Genomic DNA, 26,912 nt, shown 5'->3' on the forward strand with positions numbered 1-26,912 from the left:
ATTTCAAAGACTTGTTCCCTGATTCACTTGTTTAGACTAATGTTAGATCCTGTATTCCCAATTACGCAGAATGCTGTCAGTTTTTTCTCCGTTCCACTGAGATGGGGAAAACAGCTTTTGAATGCTTTTAGTAAACATTACATTGTAGCTTTAAACCTTTCTATGGTGTACAGTTTTAGTGTTTTAAAATACTGCGGCTGCTAGGGAAGCAACTACTTATAAAATTATTCACTTCCCACTGTTTTAGACTTCATTTATTTACTTTGAACTCCTTACCCATTTCCCTTTAAAACTTGCTTTTATTTTACTTCATAGGTTTCATTCAGAACACACTGGTCAGACTTCTCATGACAATTGCTTCAACAGGTGCCTTGTCCCCAACTAAAAGCAGGTGCTCATGACAAAGTGGCAAATAACTTTGCAAATGCAAAAAAGAATTGTAAATTTCAGTCAGAACACAATGTTCAAGCACATCATGATTAATTGCTTGCATCTGCTGATTAATTGACTCAAACTAAAAACAGGTTCTGATAGAAAACATGCTAGTAACTTTGTAGGTGCAATGAAGAACTAGAATTGCTCATGCTTTTCATTATTTTTCTTGGTTCAAAACTGCCTTGCCTGTAGCTTAAACTTTTTTTAGCTCAGGGGCCAGTTACCAAAACAGTTCAGGGTCCACTCACCAAATTTCACAATGTTTGGGGAGGCCACATCACCATGCCCAGTATGTGTCAGTCCATTCAAAACAGCATGTTGTAGGACATGTGAAAGGCCAGATAAAATGCTTTGGGGGGGAGGGGGTTTGTAGCTCTAGGGCCACCTGTTGAATACCCCAGGTCTAAACATTGATATCACTAAAAGTATGAATTTTTCATCCCGCAGCTCTAGATCTCTCATTTGTATTGACTTGCTTCTTTCCTCCTTTTCACCTTGTTACAGTGTAAAGCAGTAGTCTCCATACCTACTGATACAAGGGCCGACAAAAATGTATAGCACAAATAAAACAGACTATGCATTTTTAATATTTTATTGCATTTTTCACTGAAAAAGAAGTAATTGAAAAATGAAACCATTTATTTCCTTTGGCACTGTACACAGCCCTCCAGTGTTTCTCTTGTTAGAAACGTTTGTATATTTCTGTTCTGCCAGTCTGCACATGTTAGGATTTAAAGACAGTCTCTCATGAGTTATGAAGTAGAAATTCTAAAGGTTGCTGGAAAATGGTCAAAACTCAATCTCGGTCAATACTTGATTTAGAATTTGTGGTGGAAAACAGTAACCACTGTGTATCACCAGTCTGTGGACAGTCTGTTTCCCTCCTCCACAAGTCCTTTAATTTCTATTCTGAGGTCTAAAAACATCGCCAACACATTTCCCTGACTCGGCCAACTGATCTTTGTAAAGTAGAGAATGTCCACATAACTAGAATTAATATCTTCGAGGAATGCACAAAACTGTACTGCAAGCATTCTTGAACAAATGTAATTTATGCATTTAATAATCACTGACGTCACATTCTGAAAATTTAGTGACTTATTGCAAAGTTCCTGTTGAAAGATCCAGTGCAAAGCTGTGGGTGTCTAAATTTTCCTGTTCAACTTTCTCTGTATTAGGGCTACAAAACCATTTTTCTTACCAGCCATTGAGGGGGCACCATCTATGGGCTATATCAGTCAGTCCATACCATGGGAGGCCTGCACTCTGTTGCATTACGCGTCCTCTTGAAAATATCATTTCATGTTGTCCTGCCATGCAGAGGCGTCAAACTTGGTGGCTCTTCAGTGACTTCAAAGTCAATATTCACTCCCCTGACAAAAATAGCTGGTTGTGCATTGTTATTGATATCAATGCTTTCATGGAGAGCTACAGAGCAAACGGTAAATTTGGTGGCTTTTTCACAAAGCTGCTGATAAATATCCAGTGATATCTCACCTATCCTTTGATCACTGGTATTTGCAGACAAGTTGATATTGGGGAAAAAAATACTTCGTCTGAACAAATAAAGCTTCATGAAGCATGCATTCTTTCACAGAATCTCACTGTACATGGCTTCACAGTTTTGGGTATCTTTCACATACAACGTAACTTGCGAAAACTGCTGAATCTATTTCTTTCCTAACTTTATAGAAGAGGTTTTGCTGTGCAGCCATACTGGTCTTCATTTATAGAACCATCTCAGCCCTTTGCTCACCTAGGTATTTTGTATGAGTATCACCTAATTAGGTAATGTCGCTTAAGATTGCTCTCTATCATAAGAGCAACTTTGTCCGTACATGTCAAGCATGTTGCACTTCCATTGAAATTGACTTAAGAAATGATCGACATTCCTCTTCTGTTGAAACTGATTGTGCTCAAGATAGTTTTCTTTTTAATATTGAGAGACTGGTTGTCTTGATGTGGTCATCGCTCGTACAAGGATAAAAAATATTTAATAACTCCACACAGAATGTAAATGCAGGTACAATTCCAGTATGAAACTCCACACAGAATAAAGATGCAGGTGTAATTCCAGGTTAAGCGCTTTCAACTGTAATACACAGTCTTCCTCAGAACAAAGCATACCACACCTTGATAACACTTTATACCCATCTTAATTGAAAAATCTTTTGATAATTAGGAAAGAAAACCCGCTAAAAAAACTTAAAGGCATATCCTCTAGTATGTTGCCAAAACTGTGTGCTAAATATAATCCTAACACGAACATTTATAAATGTCTACTATCTACAAAAAACCTACATAGTCATACTATGTGTATAAAAAGTCATACAATAGAAAAATGTCATACAATAATAACAAACATGAAAAAATGTCATTCAATAGTATATAAAACATATAAAATATAAAATATGTATATAAGCCATATGGAAAAGGCTGTGCATGCAATGCTAGAATGATAACTATATGTAAATACGAAAAATAAATGAATTCAATAATAAGAAGAATAAAAATGAAAATGATAATCAACCATATTGCAATTAAACTGAACTTCTAATAAAAACTGAAAGTATGCAGACATGATTCATTGAAGCACCAAAAAAGGTTTGATGCTAATGAAGTCATTCAGGCCCGGTTCGTGTTAGGATTATATTTAGCACACAGTTTTGGCAACATACTAGAGGATATGCCTTTAAGTTTTTTTGGCGGGTTTTCTTTCCTAATTATCAAAAGATTTTTCAATTAAGATGGGTATAAAATGTTATCAAGGTGTGTGGTATGCTTTGTTCTGAGGAAGACTGTGTATTACAGTTGAAAGCGCTTAACCTGGAATTACACCTGCATCTTTATTCTGTGTGGAGTTTCATACTGGAATTGTACCTGCATTTACATTGTGTGGAGTTATTAAATATTTTTTATCCTTGTACGAGCGGTGTTCACTGTGCATCTATCCGAAGTGAGCTACTTAGTTGATGTGGTCATAATTGGTTTGCTGGTGCTCTGAAAAAAAGGAGAAAATATTCAGTATTTTCATTCTTGTCTTCATTTACTGCAATCCCTTCTCCCAAAGAACCAATTCATTCCATAAGTGCAGGCTGGAAAAAGGAAATGATCCATACTACCAAATACTGACCATTAAAAGGAAAAGTCAGTACAACACTATTCACTAAAAAAAGTGACTAGAACAGCAGCTTTTGCATTAACGTGCATTTCTGGAACAAATCAGAACATGGATACCTGCAATTACTGACTTACTGCAGTTCTCCATGCTTTACTAGAAAGCAGAGCATTTTGAAAGGAAAAAGATAAAGTATATGGGGCAAAATCATGGACGGTGTGCAACTAACACAACAGTTTTATTTTATCCTTCATTCACCCTCATGAGTACGTAATTCACTAAAACATTAAAAGAACAGCTTTTGCATTAATGTGCATTTCATGACAAATCAGAAACAATAATGGCTGCTATTACTGACTGCATTTGTAAGTAATTTACCAGAAAGCAAAGGATTTTGCATGGGGAAATGACAGAAAATGTGGTAAAAATAGACATTTTGCAGTTAACACAACAGTTGTTACAGTCCACCGTCTCACAAACAAGTTACTAGTACAATAGTTGCATAGTGCATTTTTTAGCCACTAGGCCACTCAGCTCTGTAAATGAATAAATATCCAGTCTCTCTCCCTTACGTACCATACTTCTCAATCAAGTCCTGAACTGCATGCTTAGCCCAAGAATTCTAGAACCCCCCCCCCCCCCTGTACTTGACCTAGAAAACAAAATAATAGGAGTAAAAAAAATTAAATGCTGTTCTTGCGGTCACTAAAAATCCACTCAAGTACACTTATCCAAATTAATTCATATTACAACAATAGTAAAATAGTAGCTAGATAGAAATTTTCTTGGACTTGATTTTGTATTACCCAGGAAAGTTGATTCTGCCCTTAAGAACTTAAAATGCATTTCATTTTTCAGCATAAATCATGGCATATTTTTTAATTTTATAAAACCTAGTTGGCAAATGTCCAGTAGCCTTGACTTGCAGTTTCGGCAATAACAAAAGCAAAAAATCACAAGGTCAAAACTGCAGACATCTGTCACCAGAATTCTGCCCCCCCTTCTTACACAGAAAAATCAGTAGCAGAGAATAATACTTACCGAAATGGTGATTACTCTGGTTTCTGTTTCAAAAAATTCCTTCCTGCCATTACTCCAAAATTACTCCTATTCTTGAAATGTTTCACAAGTTTTAAAATGAGCTGTAACAGGCAACTCAAACTTTTATTTACACCAGCATGAGAATCCCACGAAGTCTCAAGACCTGATTGGTTTCTGCACTGTGACATCTGATGTCACAGAACAGAAACCAGTCGTTGCTAGATAGAAAAAAATATATATTTTAAAATACTGGCACCACGGCTGTACTTGAAGCAGCAAGAAGTGGTTTTGCTTACAGAGGAGGTCTCACTGTAGGTGCTAGTGGCCAGAAATATAAATTTATTCTGTTTAGTAAAAAAACAAAAAAAAAAAAAAAAAAAAAAACACATGGCTGCTCTGATGCACCAAGAAGACAGTGTCTTGTCTGTGGATTTAGTGCTGTAGAGACAAGTAACTTAAACTGTGGGCTGGTTTACAGTAAAAGTGTAGAAAGTGTAAAAGCAGGCTTATTCTGTGTTGATTTGTGGTCACATCTGGCCCATGGGCCAGCAGTTTGAAACCCCTGGTGTAAAGCCTTGTTGCATTACAGCCAAGAAAAAAGTACTGCTTTAAAGTGACTCAGATATAAAGCAGTCACTGATAACTCTCTCCTCCTTACAATTAATGTACTTCTGACTGCGTACTATACAGTGCTACTTTACAACTGAACAACAGTTTACATAATCAGCATTTTATGCAATTTAATAAAAGCAAAAAAAAAACTTTTCACATATTCAGTCCTTTCAGTGTGCTGAGTATCTATAAGTTGGGGTTTATGCTTTGCTGCTACCCTCACCAGTTTAACACACTCCACACTGCGTCAAACACAAATTATATTTAATAGTTTGCCCTTTATTCACTAATGTCACATTTTTGCTGGTGGTCTTGATTACCTTGATCTCTCAGCACTGGTCTTTGCCTCAACTCTGATACTTCTGATTTTTCTAGTCTATTCCTGGGCTGGCTTCTGAAACGCAAGCATTTTCCTATGTTAAAGTGGAAAAAGTTTCACTTGGAATTGGAAAGCCTCTATATGGGCTTTGTAATTGTCAGAACATTGTGAAACTATCTCCTTCAGCTTTCTGGCTGATTTTGTTTCTTTGATCCTCCTTGGGGAAAAAAAATACTGACGATAGATGGATGTAGCATCTTAAATCCCTCACCTACCTCTCGGCATTCCTTTATTGCTGGGATAAACTTCTCTTCTAGCTGGTGTACTGCAAGTATTTTTCCACAAACATTTTGCATTCCCATTTTTTAGTACTTTTCCTGACATGGTTTTGTCTGGAGCCATTTCCATCTCCTGTTATAATTACATTTTCCCAGGTCTCATCTGCTTTGTCATGGCATGATTTGGAGTGTATACACAATATATTCTCTCAGTTAACATATCCTGCTGTGCAACATAAGTTCATTTGCTTATTTATACTGCCTGTCTTGTATCCATTTCTTTATTGTACAAAAATCTCAAGATTTCTTTTGGTGGTCTGTCTTTTACTTTGAAACTTGTATGCATATGTGTAATATATATGTGTGTGTGTGTGTGTATGTATATATATATATATGTACACATGTATGTGTGTGTACACATACAGTGACTAGTGACACAAGTATTTGCATAACTTTACATAACTTGTGTATTTTAGATGTAAAGTGCTTCCTCAAATGATTACGTATGCTACAGTAAGTTTGAAATCCTAGACTGAGGAACTATTTTACATCAAAACTTTTAAGTATACAATAATAAAAAAAATAGCCCATTGTCTAACAGCAGTAAAGCCCTCCACGGTGAGTGTTTATTGGGGAAGTAATTCTCTTCCAGAGGTGTAGAAGCCCTCTGCCTCACAACTGTTGTGTTATTCGGCCTCTTATTTGCCTAGTAACATATACCCTGTAAGGTGTTAATGCTTGTATAATGCACATAAACCCTGAATTTTGCAAATAAAATTGCATGTCTTGGAAACTGTGCAACCTAGACATATAGTGACATAGCATTTTTGTTTAGGTAGGCTTGAGCTTGTACATAACAGCTAGAAATTTCTTTTAGTGCTTTTTTTCTCAGTTTCTAATTACAGTATATGAAAAATTGTGCATTTCACATAACACAGAATGTCTGTCGATGTACAGTTTAATGTGCAAATATCGGTGACTATCAAGGCATACAATTTGCAGTGCTAATTTCAGTGCAACGTTTTCTTCAACATTATCCAAGGTTTTTTATGTTGCCAAGTAGTAGTTTGCAAGTCTCTTGGTTTTTGGAAGTATTTATGTACATACAGAAAATATATTGCCTATATTCAGAATTGCTGGCAAACAAGTAGCAATATCTTCAGTGCAGTGTCTATGCATTTGACCATAACACTGTGTTTATCTGTCTCTTACCGGGCTATTTTACATCATGTTGGTCAGTGGCGAGTAACTGTCATTTACAGAAATGGGAATAACAGTTGACTAGGAGAGATTAAAATCTTCACTTGCTAGATTTTGTAGAGTAATAGTGTTAATGTAATTTTGCTGCATAACCGTGGTCTTTATATGCTGCTTTTTATTAATTGGTAAGTCACCTAGTTAAGGAAAGCAACACCCAAAAATGTTATACCCTGTAGAGTTGTCGGTGTTGCATGAAAGTATACATAAAAGCCCGATAGGAGTGAATGAGTTCATGATCAACTTCTAAGTAAAGCAGCACTTTTCAGAGACCTGGGTGACCTATATAGGTTCATAGGTTGGTACTGGGCTATCTGCCCAAAGTCATATATTAGCCCAGCCACGTTGTGCGATATTCACCCCCCCTTTAGTAGTTCCCTAGACCCTTGTACTAGCAGCTAGTACCCTTGGCCCCTATCTAGTAGTGCTGTTGGTGTGATCCCGTGTGAACTTTGTTACCCATCCACTCATCAAGGTTCCTCTGGAAGAGTGATAGTGAGGGGCTCTGTCTTATGTAGATCGGGACCCTGTTTCATAGAAAGGGAAGTCTCTGCGAAGGGAATCTATCCCCCCAGCATGTTCTATTCATTGTTGTGTTGAGGTTTATATCCCTAGAGTGTGTAGCTTGAGTAGATTTGGTTTTGCTAAGATGGAGCATGTTCAACAATTCTGGGTTGGACATGGCTCTCTACGTTGGACAGAGATTGCATCTGAAAAAGCGGTATGAAACAGAGAACAGTCTTAGCTTTTTCAATCGTGCTGCATAGGGCAACTGTTTGAGGCCAGTAATCCTCTTGGTTAGGTACCTCTGTGGTCTCTCTAGCTGCTGGAGATGTCTAGCCAGGTGCATTCCAATTGGTGCATTGTACTCAATAATGGGTCTGATGAGGGAAGAGTAGAGGGGCACCATTACATCCTTAGATCTTGATGCAAACCCTTTTGTGATCAGATGGGTCACATAGAAGGATTTTCTAACCACTTTGGCAACATGGTTATCAGAGGAAAGCTGACTATCTACTTGGGTCCCTAGATCCCTTATTTCTTCAGATTTCAGGGGATTACCTCTTATGTTGTAGTTTGTGGGTACTCTGTTTTTTCCAAAGGGGATTACTGCGCATTTATTTGCATTTAGCTTGAGACCATGGCTTTGACACCATGCATCAGTCTCATTTAGGCCCTTCTGGAGGATCTCCATGTCGGCCGGAGACTCTTTTATAGCACCCAGTTTGCAGTTGTCCGCACACTTAGTCAGCCACAGCCCTTCCGTGCTTGCCTGTACTTCTGAGAAGTATATATCAAACAGGAGGGGCCCCAGGACAGAGCCCTGAGGCACACCACTCGTTACTGGTCTGGTTTCGGACATAGATCCCGCTACTCTTACTTTATGGGATCTGTCTGAGAGCCAGTTTGCCATCCATCTTGTGACGTAAGGGATTATGCCCAGGCTGGTGAGCTTATCAATAATACCCGAGAATAATATATCAATAATATATGAGAATAGACCAAGTTTTGCTAATGTTAACATACTTAAAATAAATTGTTTTGATTATTAAAAATGAGCAGATAGTTGTATCTAGACAGGCTGCAGTAATGATACCTTTGTTACATGACTGTAGTTAAGACTTCAGATTTCCTTCATATTTGCTGTCAGTTCTCAACTAATTAAACTAAACCCTGTTAGCACCCTCAAACCGGACATCAGTAGTACATCTATAGGGGCCACAATTCAAACCACCATGGTGGTGCTTTTGACTTTACTGACGTTCTTCAGAATAAGTGCATATGGTTATCACCCTAAATCTTCCCTCAAGCAGGGGAACATGCGGGCTACTATACTGCCGGGGTTGCTGCACTTTCCCCATTCACTTGCTTGTTTGGAGACTACTGCTTAATGACTACTTGGTCAGCTGAATGCCTTTCCCCCAAAGGTCTCATGTAGTCTATTGTCCCCACCTTTAATGGGATGTGGCAGTTTGTGGCCAGCTTCAGCCATCACTCCCCAGTATACAGACACCCATCCTCCTTTGATAGCTGTTATAGAGCTCTGGTCACCTGGGCAATAGTCAGTGCTTTGCCCCTCTGAGTCACCAGAGCTGGATACTAAAGCCAAATTATTGTACAGCCGTCTGCACATACTTGCTAGGTGAGGTATAATGAGATCTAGTGATTTTATCCAAAGCAGGCTTTTTCAGTTAGCTACTTTCCTTTACACTGGGGGGCATTGAACATCTTATGTTACATTTGTATGCAACGGAAACTTTAGTCTGGGCATTTAAAAGTGTAAACCATAAGCCTCAGTGTTGTCTAGGATTCAACTTCACTTTTTGTAATTTTAAATTGGGGAAAAATGTAATTGAGTCTGCAGAGTAACATGTTTAGCACCAAGCTTAAAGGTAGTTCCCCCTCTCAACTAGAGTAGTGATTAATCAGAACAAGCTTCTGGTAGAGAGAAGATAAATTAGTTGCCAAAACGCTGGATTTCTTGGTTTGTATTAAGATTTTTCAGACTTCTGCTGTACCTTTCAGAAGCATTTAAACTGTTGCTGCGTTTGGAAGCTGCCTTTGATGTGATCAACAGTAAATCTTAAAAAAATGTTTTTGTTTTGTTTTTTACTTATTAATTTGAGTGTGTGGTAACTAAAACATTGGAAAGTTTGCTAGCTGCTAGATTTTTTTTGGCTATTCAAGTCCTAGCTAATATTTTTCACTGCCATGTAACATGAACTTTTGAGACATTCACATGTTATACTGGGTTCCTATTTAAAGTGTCAGAACCACAGCCATCCTTTGAAAATCAAGAATGAATATATATATATACAAACTATATAAAATGCGATATCGATGTACTTCAAAGTATTCCCCTTACTCAGAGGTCCAGCAAATGCAGAGTTAGTATATGTAAGCTGCAGGGACTTGAGTGGACATTTGAGACGATCATCCTGTAGAAACACTGATGGTAGTACACTCAGTATCAAGAGTCACTGTTTATTTCTAAATAGTGGTTTATTTTATTTTATGTTTTTTGTTTTGTTTTTGTAGCTGTAAGAATCATAATTGTGGGCCCTAGTGTTAGAATAGAGAGGCTTGGTTGGTTGGTTATTGTACTCGTGTGAGGTATTCACATTAGTAAAAATTGATAGACTTGCCTTGTTTTCATACAGAAATGTATTACTTCATCACTAATTTCCTTCTAGTTCTAACTGCATTATGTTGACTAGTCTAATCTGATTAGCAGCAAACAGCCAGCTACTACCTATCCAATCCATAATTCAACGGGACTTCATTTGTAGTTAGAGTACTCCAACTACCCAAGAATGTTTCAACTACTTAAACTATCTGTTTAACCTGTTTTATTGTTCATGTGACCTTGAAAGTATTACCTTGTATTCTTATCTCCTGTGTGTTGTTTTTTGTCATATGGAGCTTTTCTCCCCGGGCCTCCACTGAAAATGGACATGTATCCAGTTGGACTAGCCCGGTCAACAAATGTAAAATAAAATAAATAAAATAAATAAAACAGTATGGTGAACTATCCCCTAGTGTAGAAAGGGTCTTAATGACAGGAAAACAGAGTAAAGACTGTAATTTCGTAGTATAGCTTTTTCATTTCTCAGAGAGGAATTAACTGGTTAGATATATTTTTAGAGCCTGGCATTGACCAACATGAGTAAAATATATTTTCCAGAGAGAGAGGTGGGTCAGGGTTCCCTCCTCTTTCTGAGATGTTAGAACCCTGAGTCTTTCCTTGAACAGTTGTGATTCAACTTCCAGAGCTTCTGCCTTGTGTCTGACCTTAGAGCCTTCTCTGATCCCTGCTTAGAACTAATTGTGGTAACCAGTGGTTTATGCTGTGTTCCGACTGTTTCAGTGGGGGATTACTTTGCATTCTGATTCTGCCACCATCAAGCTATTTGCTGGACAGAAGTCTGAATGGTCTCCTCTTTATTACTCTTGTTTCACCCATGTGGGTTGAGGCATTTCTCATATCCTTTTGTCCACCCCAATTTGAGCATTCAGGTCTCCCATTTTACCTACCAGCTTTTGCTGTCCTGATCTTGTGTAGTAGGTCCTGCAGCTGCTGCCTGAATGCACTCTTCATCACCATCACATCCCTGCTGCTGGACATAGGCTGAGATTGAGTACAGTCCAATCATTATATGTTGGAGTCTGGTTGCCATGAGTGTTATCTGATGGCATCCCTCACTGTCTTCTGGAGACTTTTCTTTGCCACAATTCCCATAGTTTTTCTAGACTGTCTTCCCCAAGTAGTAAACTGTATATTCCAAGCCAAGTGGTTTTGCTGCACAGTCCTTCCACTTTGTCTCTGAGATGCACAGGATGTTTTGCCTCCCATTTTACCATCATGCCGTCTATGTCCAAGCTGCATTCGGTCATTAAATCCATTTTCATTATTGCAGTTCTTAGTTGATTTTTATCAAGTTGACTAATTTTATGTCCAGCTTTTGCTCAACAGAGCTATTCCAAGTAATCCAACTGGTCAATGGCTGGCTAGTAGCTTACTGATCCAGGGCTGATAGACTTTGACAGGCACACAATGGCCAGTCGATGCCTCCCCCAATTAGCATGGGTCCCTGGCATAGATTGTAGTAGGTCAGTTACTCAACCCTCTTATTACTGGCAAATACCCATATCCATTTTGGTGACATTACTCCGTGACCAGATCATTGGGAAGTGCATCATCCTAGAATTCCTGGCCATTCACCAGGCAGGGAATGATGGTCATCCTTACCCAGATGCTGTTGACCTTGCTGTGCTCTCTGAGGTGATCTGCTGTATTGTAGAGAAAAATACATTTGCTGTGGTTTTCTGCTGTGGGACTCTGGAGTATGCCCAGTAGGAAGAAAGCTTTGGAAGTTGAGGGTGTTTCCTAGTAGTAGGAAGTGTGTGTGTATGCAACTCTTCTAAATTATCTGGGTATATATTAGTAATTAAACCTTCAGATTTCAGTGTGTCGTAACTGTATAGTCATTCCACTGCATGTTGTGTTTTTTGGGACCTACTAGCTGTCGTAGTTGGTTATTGTTTGATCATTCTCTGTAGCTCCAGTAGGAGATCTTCTGTTTAGTCTTGACTACAAAAAATAGGGAGTATTGTTCCCCGCCCCCACACATAATCAGAAGTAGATGTTAGAATTTACTGCTTGGGAGTTGCAGCAGATATGTTGGTTTAAAGAATCTTGAGTATCCTCTTGGTGTTTCAGTAAGATCTAAAGTTCAAAATCTTCTGCTTTTTAACAGTCGTGTGTTAGGACAGAGGTGGTGACTGGCAGCTGCGGGCAGAATAGGAAATGGGAAGATTTAGTTGTCATGTAAATGCTTGAGACCTGTGATTTTGACGTACTCTGTTGCTTTTAAAAACTGACGTTTTCTGTTTTTTGCAGGCCCGAGTCAAACCTCACAGAACATTCCGCTTTAATGAATGTGTATGTACACCATACAATGCTGACTTTGATGGTGATGAAATGAACCTTCATCTTCCTCAAACAGAGGAGGCAAAAGCTGAAGCACTTGTATTGATGGGGGTAAGATGGACTGATTTCAAATTTCATTTAAAAAGTATGTGGTGTGTAGTTAATCACTTTCTGTTGGATAAATATCTTAAAATTTATTTTTATCTGTTTTGTATTAAATACATATCTGCATACTACAGATGAAGTATTACTCTCAACATTTAAACTGTTGTGCACTTCTGAAGATGTTTAATGTGATCAGCAGTAAATATTAAGGAACTGATTTTTGTTTAATTTCTTATGAAACAGAGCCAGGATGATGATGCCAGTTTGTACTTAAAGCTAAATTTGAGGAAGCCTAGGCCCAGTGGATGTCCCGTAATTGATGTCCACAGCAAAACCATTTAGAAACCTCTAGAACTGTAACATCTGATCTGCTGACTATATATATATATATATATATATATATATATATATATATATATATATAAACTGTATTGTACAGTGATGTGTTGTATGTTATGATACCCATGCTCTCCTTTATATTCCTATTTTTGTGCTATTTTGGTGTTGACTATAGATGAAAAGGTCCACTGTATCAGCTCTCTTGCCCAGTAAACAAAGGAGTAACTGATATGACTGTATAGTCCTTCCTAAAAAAAGATCAGCAATCCCCATCACTGGGGGGTTTCTGGAAGGGTTGTGAGTCTGAGAACTGAAAAACAGGAGACTGCGCAACACATGCAGCTTAGTAAACTCCAGCGCTAGTAAATTTTATTTATTTTATTTTGCAGTTTGTTTACCGGTATAGCCCATTGGGCTGAGATGAGCCTGTTTTCATTGGAGTCTCGGGGAGAAAAGCTCCATAAGAAATTATACAATTTTGAAAAAATCCAATAAAAAATGAGTAATACAGTAATATACAGACATATAGACGTAAGACATTATACAGATGTAAGACCTTAAACAATGTAGAGAAATCTGTAACTGAGTAATACGATATTAAAGTACATTTTAGAAAAAAAAAAATCAAAAGAAAACTTGAAAAGATTGTTAGTACATCTATACAAATCCGTTTGTACAGTGGGAATAAAGCAGTGGAGGTGAAGGTTTGGCGCTAGGCATTATGTGAGAGTTATATCAGGGGTACGGGGGGAGAGGAGGAGTTAAGTGTTGAAGTAAGAAGAAAGAGAATAGTACGAAGTAGTGTATGTGGAATGTAAAGAAGGGGGGAAGAAAGGATAAGAGTTATGGTAGCTTAGTGAGAGGTATGAGAAGAGAGAGGGAGAAAGAGTGGAAACTGGGTGTAATGCTGAAGAAAGTTATGTGGTGTGAGAGCAGGAACATTCCCAGATAGATATGAGATGGGAATGGAGCAGGGTTTTAAAGGTAGAGTGGTTATGGATGGTGCGAATGAAAGGTGGCAGAGAGTTCCAAAGCTGTGCTAGAAAAAAGGATAGTAGTAGTTTGCCTGCTGGAAAGCAGGCTTATGTAGTTCAATCAGATTGTGGTTATTGGATCTCAGAAGTCTATCTGGTAGATGCATTTTGAGGGAAGAGACAAGAGAGGCACAGAGAGATGGATGGAAGGTAAGTTTGTGAGCTTGAGTGAGTTGAGTAAAGGTAAGATAATTGGGCAGCTGTAGCCAATTTAGTTTGTGGAGGGCATTATAGTGGTGGGTGGAGGATTTGTAGCTTGTAGCAAACTTGGAAATTTTATTGTAGCAGGAAGAGAGTTTTGGCTTTAGGGAAGCTTGTAGGTTGGTAAGAAGTGGGGCACCGTATAAGAGGGAAGGAATGCGGTATGTAGTAGAGAGAACAAACTTAGCAGAGGGAGTGAGGTAGCGATTGTGTCGGTAAAGCATACCATGTTTCTGGTGGGTTTTCTTGATATTCATTTTTATGTGGATATCAAACTTAAACTGTTCGAGGACACCTAAACATTTAGCATAGGGCACTATGTCGAGAGAGGTATTGTTCTGGCTGGTGATAGAGTTTTTGTCTAGTGATGTTTTTAAAGGGAGTAAATAACATAAGTTTAGTTTTTGATGCTTTGAGTGATAGATGTTATCTAACATCCACTGCTCAGTGGAAGAGAAGATCTCTTTGGTTAATTTTAAGAGCGAGGAGATGGAGGTGGCAGAACAGATGATTGTAGAGTCATCTGCTTATTGGATAAGTTTAGCATTAGAGATGGACTGATGGAAGTCATTAATGAAAATGTTGAACAGTGAGGGACCTAATATGGAACCCTGGGGTACACCTGTAGGAGTGTTAAGGAGGAGGTGTTTTTTTTTTTTTTTTCATTTGACAGTTTGTTGTCTGTCAGAGAGGTAACTAGTAAACCAGTTGCTAGAAGAGATGGATAGATTAAGATTATAGAGTCTGGATAGAAGAAGTTTATGAGAGAGAGTATTAAAGGCCTTTGATAAGAACAGAAGAAGGGTAGACACTAGATAGCTGGAGTCACGAGCTTTGTTGGTTTTGAGGAAGGAGAGGAGAGCAGTGGTAGCACTGTGGCCAGGTCTGAATCAGTGTTGTGTGGGGGTAAGTAAAGTGTTATCCATGAGGTAGGGTAAAAGTTGTAGGTGAATGCATTTTTGTAGTATTTTAGAGATGAGAGGGATTAGATGGCAATAGGAGGAAAATTGGGAATATTGTTGTTGCCCCCTTTTTGAATGGGAGTGATAAAGGCCTTTTTCCTGAGTTGGGGTACATAGTTTTTTTTTGGAATGAACAGTTTATTAAAATGGAGATAGTGAAAGCGTTTGCTTCGGCAGCTATTTTTAGAAAGTCTGAAGGAAGGTAATCGGGGGTGTTAGAGCAAGGTGTCAAGTTTAAAAGGATTTTTTTATGATTGATATAGGGGATGGGTTTGATGGAGAAGGGAGGGAGATGAGAGCTGGTAGTGTTTGTGGAGGAAGAGATGGGAGAGTATTGTTAGGTGAAGAATGTTAGGTTGACTGTGGTGTCAATAAAAAAGGAATTAAATGTGGTTACTTAATCCAGGTCAGAGGCAGTTGGATCAGGGCAGGGATTGTGTTTTTTGCCAGGATTGAGGAGGGTGGTGATACCATTCAAGATGTTTTTAAGGTTTGTCTTGTGGCTGTTTTGAAGTGTAGAGAAATAGGATTTGCAGTTGGACATAAGTTTTTAACTTTGTTATGAAGTAGTTTCAAATCATTCAGGGAGGAGGGAGTTTTATATTTCTAGTAGTGTTTCCAGGATTTTTCTCGGCGCGTGAAGGTTATGGTTTCTTTGGTTAACCATGGGGGCAGTGTTACTTTTAATTCTTTTAGTTTGAGTGTGTGCAAAGATATCTAATAGCTTTAGGAATGTTGCATTGAAGTAGGTAACAGCATTGTCTAGGGAGAGGGTTTTTAGTGGGCTCCAGTTTGTGTTTTAGAGAGTTGGAGAATGTTTCAGGGCAGAAGTTCTTTAGGGAACATGTAGAGATGTAAGCATGGGATAGTTGTAAGCAGGAGGGAAGGTAATGAGTGAAAGAGGGAAGGTGATCGCTAAGAGAGTCTGTTAGGGTACCACTATCCGAGATGTAATGAGGGTGAGGGACTAGAATCCAGGCAAGGGTACTGCCGGTGGAGTTGTCCTTGAAGGGTCTAGTAATGGAGTTGATTTGCTGTGAGAAGTTATATAGGTTAAAGTTTAGGGAGCCTGTGGGAGATTGAATGGAGATGCAGTTAATATTAATGTCACCAAGTATTATGGTCTCATTGCTAATGTTAGAGGAGAACCAGGAGAGGATAATCCTCGAGAATGAGGATGTTTTCTCCAGGAGGTATGTAGAGAGCGGCTCTGCGTATGTTTGTTTATCTGAAGTAGGGCAAGAGTTAGTTCGGCATTGGCGGATTGGGGAATGTTTATTATAGGGAGTAACTGAAAGGGAGAGGGGGGGGTAGATGAAAGCTACCCCACCACCTTTCTTATGGGTCCTGTCTTTCCTAATGATATAGTAGTTGGAAGGGATGATTTCAGAGTCTTTGATATGGGGTTTTAACCAGGTTTCTGAGAGGGACAGAATGTCTGGTTGATTATGGAGAAGCCAGGCATGGAAGTTAGGGATTTTGTTACATAAGCTTTGAGCATTAATTGTAGTGAAAGAAGAGTTTTTTGGTTGGGGGAGGTGAGTAGGGGTAACTGAGTTGTTTGGAGGAGAGGGGCCAGGGTTAGGGTGAATGTCGCCCAAAAGAAGGATGGTAATGAGTTGACAGATGTGGGAGAAGAGGTATGTAGAGTGTGTTAGTGTCTGGTTTGAAAGTCAGGTAGTGTGTTAGAGTAGGTTTGATTGGGGTTGGAGAAGAGTAGATGTGCGTGTACATAAGTTTGTAGGGAAAAAGGAGATTGTTGTTGAAGTAAAGGTAGGGGGATATGATGGGTGGGGATTGCTTGTCATTTATGGGGTATGGACAGGTTATATGAAAAGGAGGTGAGTGATTAGTCTTTGGAGGACTTGTGAGAAAGGTAAGGCATGATGGGGAGAAAAGTAGTGTTTGGCTTATAAAGAACACAGGTTTTATAGTCATAGTTGTTAATCACAGTCTCAAGCTATGGGTGAATATGAAGTAGGGTGGAAAGTAGATTAGGATGGTTCACATGTGGTAAAAGCTAAGGAGAGGTGGGATGTTGGGATTAGTAGGAAGGGAAGGAGGGATGTGTATGATGTGAAGGAGAGTGAGGAGATTTGATTGGATTGTATGGATGTGGGAGTGGTTTAGTGGCTATAAATGTACAGGTAGTGGGGGTGGGTGGGAAATGAGGGCAGGGTAGGGGGAACGGAGTGAGCCCACAGGGAGAACAGAGCGGGTAGAGCTAAGGTGAAGCAAAGAGAATAACCAGAAACAATCAGTGAAATATAAGAAAGACGTGGAGCTAGAGAGCGCAAGCTCGTAGGTAAAGGGACACGGGGGATATAAAACATCTGGACTGTAGACGTACTTATTCTAAACTGTCGGTCTCACATGCAAACATATCTCATCTCTCAGCACAGAAAGACTGTCCTCAAAGTCAGAGTAATCTGACTCATGGAGGTAAGTTGGCAAAGCAGGAGCTGTTGTAAAAGGAGTGCTAGAAGTGAAAAAGCATTGGGAACCACAGTTACACTGTATATTTATTTCCAGTTGTATGCTCCTCCCTGCACTCCTCCCACACGGTCTGATCAGGCATGCCCAGGCTTCTTGCCCTACACGTCATCTGTCACCCATGTGACTTATCAAGTGATCCTAGATATGTTGTTTGGCCGTACACACTGCAAGTGTTAGAGGCAGTGCTTTTGGTTGTTGGGATGTGAGGAACAGAGATGCAGTGGTCAAGTCAGGGGTTGGTAGCTATGGAGGATGTGATTGCCACTCTTCTGAGAGTCCATATGCAGCCACTGCTAATGTCACAAATTTCTTCACTCCCCCAAGCACTGGTAGAAGGTGATTCTGGTGAAATCTGATTACAGCAGCAGCTGCCACCAAATGATAGATGTCAGATGATGCAGCTGCTGTCCATCTGCCTGTCAAGAGCACTGAACAGAATGTGGACATGCTTGTTTATCTTTGGTAACTTTGCCCTGAGAATTTGGAACAGGGTTTAAATTCATTGTAAAGGCCACCCACAGCTGAGTCAAGAAAACACTTTGAGACTAGTGTGAGTGCCATGTTGAGTGTTACTAATCTCTTCATGCAGCTGTCATATAATTCATCTGATGGAGCAGCTAGAGCACTTGGAATCACATAACCCTGAGGTATCACACCTGGCTTTGATTTTGGGGATAATTTCAAGTCTCCTTTACCAAAGTTCTTTGGCTCCACCCTCTTCTTGCCACCAGTGAATGGAAGATTTTGGGATACAAGCAAGAAAGCAAGATGTCTACCACAGGTGTCAAATTTGAGACCCTTCAAAGATCCTGCAACAAGAATCCAAAGGGATCAAGAGACTCTCTGGTTTCGGAAACTTAAATTTTCAGCTGTTTAACTTCTCTTCAGATAAGGGTAGCCGTACTGGAGGTAGCTTCTTCAGTGGGCACTGATCAAGAGGTAGAAGAGGTCTTCAATACCAGGGATTTCAAGATAATTTTTTGGGCAAGAAGTACCAACATCCCTGAAGGCTTACCACTCAGCTGCATGTATGGTCATCCCGCAGATCAGCTGGGTCAGAGATAATAGTATCCAGAGGCTGTATGAAACTTTTTTGTACCCCCTCCACATCAGACTGCTTCCTGACAATCCCACCCCATCAACAAAAACAGTCAAGAGAATTATCACTTTCTGGGGGGGGGGGTATCCAGCACATACCACCTGATCAGAGATTATCAGGAGTTTAAGGATTCTTTGTTTCCAAAGAAAACCAAGGATCTCAGGCTAATCCTGGATTTCAACAACAAACATTTCCATCAAAAAGATCCTTTTCAGAATGGTCATAATGCACTTACATAGGGGAAAAGGCTCCGTGAGTCTATCCAAATGTCTCATGAGCAGTGTCTCCGTCCCACAGTAATTCAATAAGTCTTCAATTACTGGGGCTAGCCTTACGGTGATCTTTTTGCTTCCCTGTCCATCACCAACTACAGCAGCTATTTTGCCCTTGCCCCTCCTGAGGGGCAGTCACCAAGAGGCACTAAAGTCTGTGGCCCCCAGTCTTCTGTTCCTCTTCCCCCATTCCCCTTATCACCAGATTCTTACAGGAAGAAGTGGCGTAGAAAGGAACAGTCCTCATTGCCCCATTCTGGCCCAAGCCTGAAGACAGTGTCCATTCTAGATCCCCCCCGATCTGGAAAGCCATCCCCAGATCTACAGAACATCACACCACTGACCTTATAGTTTCTCAAGTTACATTGATGGCCTGAGACACACTGCTTTATCCTAGAGGATGGTTTGCATTGGTTAACTGTAATAAAATCCACTTATAAATTATTCAAAAGGGAGTTGAAACACTTCTTACAGCCTAATGAGCCAGGTATATATCCCTTTTCCACTCCTGTTCTAATTGTCTTACAGTTCCTATCAAATGTGTTTAAAGTTGTAGTTATTCTACAATTAAAGTACAGTTGTCATCCATGTTCAAGTTTCACAACTATTCGTTGCAACCCACAAGTTATGCAAGGCATTATTGAAAGTATTTTCTCTTGCATCCTCCAGTAAAAGGCCCTACTCTCCTTCAGGACACCAACATTGTACTGGAATCATTAACTACATTCTCAGTTTAGCCAGCCTATTATGCATACCTAAAATTCCTTTCTTGAAATGCGCTATTTTGGTAGCTGTCATATCAGCTAGGAGAATTGCCAAACTGCAGGCTTTATCCCCTCCTCATTTTTTTTTTTTAGAACTATCCATTTTTTTCCCAAAGTAGCTTCAGTGACTAATCTAAACCAGCCCATTAATTTAACTGTTTTCTTCCCAAATCACTCCAGTAGGGGAGAGTGTGTTTTCTCCACATGCTAGTTATGCATAGGCAACCCAGATTTGTAACTCCACAGAACAAAAGCAATAAGGAAGGATCCTCATTTCATAGTATTTGCGTCCAACAAGCTAGGTGTAATAGTTTCCAAAGTAACAATGTCCAGATGGCTTTAAGACTGCATATTCTTTGCAGAAACAGATTACTTGCCGAATCAAGAGCTCATTCCCCAAGATCATCCTCCGTTTCTACAGTCTCTCTTTTTTTTTTTTTTTTTTGAACGGTAAGGTTTGGGTAGGAGCAATACAAAAGTACAAGTTAGTGATTATTTCTAGATCCATAACCTCATTTAGAGCTACAGATCTCAAGGATATCCTGTCATGATGCCATCTGGGAATTCAGGCAGCTTGAAATTCTAAGTATTTAAATCAGATTAACTAGGTGAAATGGGATATGGTGGTTATTCTTAGCATAATGTTGGATCCCTTTCATCTTAGTTTTTTTTTCAACATCCTTCCCCCATCCAAATTGTCACCCTTCCTAAGGACTTGATAGACAATCCTGAAGCTCTACTGCTCTGTCCTACTTAGTCTAAGAGAATATGTTCCTCTGGTCTTATTTTATATTAGCTAATAAACCTGAGGGCAAGAGATAGCACAGAAGAATTATGGAAGATTTCTCAAAGATTTTGAGGCAAGGAGCGCAAATATAGAGAATTTGAGGGTTTCTCCACATGTGACCAGCTCCTGGTCCTGTGCACTTCAGCATGTCCTAGGCTAGGTGGCTGATCAGGTCTTTCTACACAAGTGTTCACACATAAAGGGCTGAACTTTAAGTAGTTTATCATCTGATTGAAACCGGAGTCAAAGTTGCAGGAGTGGACTATTAGGTAGTTATGTTTGAAAATGGCACTAGGCAAAATGCAGGCTGTCTATCCTACACTACTTCTGACTAATGTACATATCCTGTCCTGTTGGTTCTGCTATTGACATGATCATCTTTCCACCCCAGCCCAGGAGTTCACTCTTTTGGATACTACAGACCCTGAAATTGCCTTAGCCTGAGGATCTTGTAAAAATCCGAAGGATCTTGAGACCACAGTCTCGGACGCTAACATGGATAATCAATTTATCCCATTCATATCTTCCCTTGAGCTGTCTTTTGACTACACCCTCAGGCTTGCAGTAAACAGCTCGGACTGATGTTGGGCACAAGTATCTTGAGGAAAAAGTCACAGCAGCCTTTATCTTGACCTTTGAGATGGTCATTAGGGTGCCATCAAAGTCGGCCAAATGTCATAGATTGATAAAACCCTAACTGTGACCTATTGAGTTCAGTTAGCAACTCTAGTATTAAAAAACGGAGCTGGTAGGTAAGATGGGTGTGCTGTTTTGTAGGGAAAGGTCCATGCTAACACAGCTGAATTGTTCCCCAAGGCCTGGCAAAGCAGGGATTTGGAGTGATTGCCAGACTGTATGTGGGACGACTAAATCCTCATTACCTGATCCATCCTACCAGATGGCATGGTAGGGTTAGGTCCTTGGGGTGCATGACAGCTAAATGATGCTGCTGATTTGTAGCTCTTCTCTGTTTCCCAGGAATGCAAGTCCCATAGACTGCAGCATTTTCTACCTTGCTGATAGATATTGAGACTTTTGGGTAGTTGTGATGAGAACTTAGGTTCATAGGTATGTACTAGGCTAATGGCCCTGGAGCCTTTACAAGCCTAGCCCATATGATTACCCTGGCATCGTGCCGCTCTACCTTGGTTCCCAGTGCCTGTGTCGAGTAGAGCCACTGGAGTGATCCCCGGGGTGAATTTTCTATTTCCCTTCCACTCATCAAGATCTCTCTTGAAGAGGGCCAGTGAGGTGTTCTGTTTGACATGTATGGGAAGTCTATTCCATAGCATGGGCAGTCTCTGGGTTATAAACCTGTTCCTCCAGCATGTTCTGTTAATTGTGGTAATGAGGTTGAGGTGTCTGAAGCATGTGGTGAGGAAAGATTGAGGTTTCTTTAGAGGTAGCATTTCTAACGGAGCTGGGTCAGACATGGCTTTGTAAGTCGAGCAGAGATCTCCTCGAAGTAGGCAATATGAGACAGAGAATAGTTGGAGTTTTTTGAGTCTGTCCATATAGGACAAGTGTTTAAGGCCTAGGATCCTCTTTGTGAGCTACTTTTGCAGCCTCTCCAGTTGTTGCAGGTGTCTAGTGAGATACATGCCAAATGGGGCATTATACTGTGATTGGCCTAATGAGGGAAGAGTAGAGGGAGACAATGACCTCTTTCTTCCTGGATGCAAAACCCTTAGTAATGTGATGTGCCACATAGAAGGGCTTTCTGACCACAGTGGCAATATGGTGGTCAAAAGAGAGATTGTGGACAACCTGTATTCCCAAATCTCTTGTAATGCCTTCTGTGTTCAATGGACTACCATCGATGTGGTAATTCATAGGAACCAGGTTTTTCCCAAAGGGGGTGACACATTTTTTGGCATTGAGCTTAAGGCCACGGTTCTGACACCAGTCGCTGGTCTCAGTGAGGCCTTTCTGTAGGATGTCAACATCACTTGGGGAGTTAATAATAGCTCCCAACTTGCAATCATCTGTGAACTTTGTCAGCCAGAGTCCTTTCGTGTTGGCATGGACTTCAGAGAAGTAGTTACCAAACGGGAGAGGACCCAGGACTGAACCCTGTGGAGCTCCACTCATGACTGGCCGGCAGTCAGCTACTCTCACACTGTGGTTTCTATCTGTGAGCTAGTTTGCAACCCACCTAGTGCTATAGGGGTTGATGCCTAGCTTAGTGAGTTTTTCTGTGATTCCTGAGTGGGGAATGATATCAAAGGCCTTGGCCAGATGAAGGTAGGTTGTATGAACCACCTTGCCTTCATCCACAGCTCTGGTGACCGACTCAAGGAAGTCGACCAAGTTGAGCAGGCATGATCTACCCCTCACAAAACCAAACTGTGCAGGATCCAGAGTTTGGAGATTCCCTATATCCTTGTTTATTAGGTCCATGATGATGCGTTCCATAGCTTTGCATATCAGACTTGTCAGGCTAATGGGGTAATGGTTCCTAGGGACTGTAGTCACTCCTCCTTTGTGGAGAGAGATGACTGTAGCAGTGCGCCATTCGATAGGGACAAAGCCTGAGGGTGAGGCTGTACATAGGTGTGGTGCCAGTTCACTCTGTAATTCATGTAAAACACAGCCAGGGATATTGTCAGGTCCCACAGACACTGTGTTCTTGGCCTTGGACAGTGCTGTTTTAACCTGTGCAGTAGTAATACTGGGTGCCTGGCAATCTACTGGTATTGTGATTGGTCCTTTGGGGGTGTGAGAGGGGTAAAGTTGGCACTGACTATGTTGGCCAGAATATTGGCAAGATCTGTTGGCTCAGTATAAGAGGTACCATTGTGCAGTAACTCAGAGCAAATCTGGGTATTGCTGTGGAGATTCTTTGCATACATATAGAAGGCTTTGTATTTGTCTTTACTATCTGCTGCAATTCTGTTTTCATAGCTAGCTTTAGAGGATTTGATGAGTGATCTCATCTTTCTGTTGAGGCTGATATGGGAGCTTTTCCAGTCTTGGGACTTAACCTTATTCCACATCAGATGTTCATCGTGTTTCACTGTTGCAGTCATTACAGTTGGGTTATCCTGCTGGCAGGCTACCCGCAGTCCGCCAGAATTCCAAAGTCTAGGTCCGGCATCGGTTGCTGTCGCCTCTTCCCTGACGTCAGTGCGCCAGGGCTATAAAAGATGCAGCTGACGCCATTTTCTTCCATCTTTCTTGTGTGGTGCCCGAAGCAAAAGCAGTTCGGAAGTGCCAGTCGGCCGACTCCTGAGATGTTCGAAATTGAATTTTAGAACCAAAGTCTTCAATAAAGCTAAGTACCCCGTTGGGGAAACTTTTTCTTGCTCCAGTCCGATGTCAGTAAAAGTTAACAGTTGTATTTCTTGTGGGAAGCAAATACCTCATAAGGATTTTCACTCTTACTGTATTCCTTGCCTAGGCCCTGACCACGACATTGCTAGTTGTCGGTTTTGTGCTAGATTCAACCAACGCACTATTAAGCATCGGTTTGATTTTGCTTTGCATTACTTTGGCCGAAGATTTAACTACTTAATGCTGTCGGAACAACCGACGACCGGAATTCATAAAAAACGCAAAGGCAAAGAAAAGGACAGGCATCCGAGGTCCAAAACTGACGACGAAGCCTCTTCTAGGCCAGTCACCGGTTCTCAGTGAGGCTCTTTCGCAGCCCCTGACACCCGCTACCTCAGAGCCGCAGGCCGCATCTGACTCCCACATGGCGACACCTAGGTCTCTGGAAACTGAAGGTATTGGGCTTGCGGAAACTATTCCCTCAGATGGGTCTGGAGCCGCTGAGCAGGCATTGGCTTCTGAGGGTGTTTTCAGACCTTCACAGCTTACTATTAAGTCCACTACAGCAGCCAAGGCAAAGTCAAAAACACCATTAAAGACAAGGAAACAAGTACAGCATTCTCCTGGACAGTCATCCATGCCAAAGAAACAGATGCTTAAAATGGCCGAGGACCTAATTACTTTGATCAGGGGTTCCCATCCCCTTCCTGATAAAAGGCCTAGGCAAGACACTGACTATGACTCCTCTGACTAGGTTTCTATTTCCTCTGATTCCTCTTCAGATCAGGGATATTCTCTCCCTCCCTATGAGGACTCTGATGCAGAAGAAAATCTATACCTTCAGCCTCTCTGCCTGAGGATTACTCTTTTGGGGAAACCTTGCACACCATGAGGGAGCATTTCCATTGGGAGAGCCAAGATTATTCAGAATCCAAGAAAAGGCTCAGAGACTTTCTTTTATTGCCTCAGCACAGGCCCCTGGCTATCCTCCTTGTGCTTGTTATTGTTGATGTTTTCTCTGAATCCAGTTTGTCTCCTGATTCTTTACCCCCTGCACCAGTCAAGCCAGACAGGTACTACAGGGTCCCAGGCTCTCATAAATTTCTTTATAGAAACCCTGTTGCTGACCCAGAAACAATTTCTCAGGGTCCCAAAGGGGTTGAGGCTTCCACTGCAAAAAAAAACTGTTCCCTCTGATCGGGATTCCAGAGCTCTGGGTAGATGGGGGGGAGTTTACACTTCTGCTACTTTAGCTGTAAGGGCTTTAAACTGCCAGTTTCACATGCTTAAATATCAACAATACCTAATGTCTTTGTTAAAACAGAAAATGCTTACTAACTCAGAATGTCCTGACAATAAGGAAATGCAGGATTTATTGCATGCAGCTAAACAAGTGGGGGAAAGCATATACTCTGCAATGTGGTTTTGATTCATTAGAGGCTTCTTGCAGAGCCGCAGTTAGACTCTGTCATTCGAAGGCATGCTTGGTTAAAAGAACAAAGTTTACCTGATCATGTTAAAGTAAAATTATTGGATGCTCCGCTTCAGCGTGATACTTTGGTGTTAAGGCAGAAGAGGTGTTAAAGAAAATGGAGGATAAAGCAAAGTCAATGCAGACAGTAAAGGATTTCTTACAGGTTCAGCCACCTAAATTTAGCAAAAACCGGCCGCCTAAAAATTGGTCCTTTCCGGTGTAAGGCCACAAAGAGGCAGATCTCAGCCCCAAGGCTCATACAGACCTAAACAATGGGGTGCTTCAGCCCCAAAGGAGGAGAAGACAAATCACAACCTTATAGGAAACATTCCCAATGACTTCCCTCTACAAATGCCAAGCACTTACCTTTTGACAGCACCCTTAGGGGGAAAGCTAGCACTTAAATTGGCACATGATCACCCAGGACAAATGGGTACTGAATATTGTTTCTCAGGGTTACAGGTTCCACTTTCACATCCTTCCAAAATCATAAGGTATGCCAGACCTGCCGCCAAACCAATGGGCCGAGGCACAAAAACAAATTTCTGCTCTCATGGACATGGGAGCTATTCAAAGAGTACCACAACAAGAACAGGGACAAGGATTTTACTCGACTTTTGCTGGTACCCAGAAAGGACAAAGCCTGGAGACCAATACTGGACCTGTCAATCCTAAATACTTTCCTGGATATTCCGAAATTCAAATTGTTAACACTGCAGCAACTTCTACCCATGCTGGGCAAGAAGGCTTGGTTAGTTACTTTGGACCTCAAGGAGGCATACCTGCATGTCCCAATCAGACAATCTTGCAGAAGATACCTCAGATTCATAGCTGGTTAAAAGCATTACCAATTCTCTGCAGTGCCCTTTGGCTTATCTACTGTGCCCAGGGTCTTCACAAAATGCCTGGCACCAGTAATTGCATTCTGCAGACAAAAAGGAATTCAAATATATCCCTACTTGGATGACTGCCTTATTCAAGCAGAGAGCAAGGACATTCTACTAAAGCATCTGGCATTTGTAAAAAGATTACTAATTTGCCTAGGGTACACAGTAAACGAAAAGAAGTCGAAACTAGTGCCCTCTCGGGAGATAATATTCCTGGGTGCAAGCTTAAATACAGCTGCCCAGATGGCTTATCTCACGCCAGACAAGCAAAGGCAACTCACTCATTACTTTCAAATGATGGCAACAAAGACCCAGCTCCCTGCAAGAAAAATTCTGCAGGCTCTGGGCTTCATGGCGTCCTGCATTCTGCTAATTCCGTATGCAAGACTGCATATGAGGAAACTACAATGGTATCTAAAAAGTGTTTGGACTCAACATTGCCACAGCCTGGAAACAATAATAACTCTTATTCCCTGCCTACAACAGGAGTTTCGATGGTGGGCACTGGCCTGTCACCACAACAAGGGACAGCCTTTCACCTTACCCATAGCCAGGCAGACAATAACAGATGCAACGGATTATGCCTGGGGAGCACACATGGCAAGAAAATGTATTCAGGGCACGTGGCCCAAGGAACAAATGCATCTTCACATCAATCAAAAAGAGATGCTAGCTGTACAGCATGCCCTGAGAGCCTTCAAGGATTTACTACATCCAGCACAACTATT

General features: G+C 40.8%; 1 protein-coding gene across 1 annotated transcript in view; it reads left to right on the forward strand.

Moving 5' to 3' along the window:
- The window catches only part of POLR3A (RNA polymerase III subunit A), a 1,593,947-nt gene that overhangs the window by 711,147 nt on the left and 855,888 nt on the right, over window positions 1–26,912 (forward strand). Inside the window, exon 11 of the mRNA XM_044055661.1 lies at window positions 12,462–12,602. Within this exon, the coding sequence (XP_043911596.1) occupies window positions 12,462–12,602 (141 nt within the window). The remainder of the gene's footprint in view (window positions 1–12,461; window positions 12,603–26,912) is intronic.

The sequence above is a fragment of the Protopterus annectens genome, chromosome 14.part0, assembly GCF_019279795.1.
Source record: "Protopterus annectens isolate FY-2018-M chromosome 14.part0, PAN1.0, whole genome shotgun sequence".
NCBI lineage: Eukaryota > Metazoa > Chordata > Ceratodontiformes > Protopteridae > Protopterus > Protopterus annectens.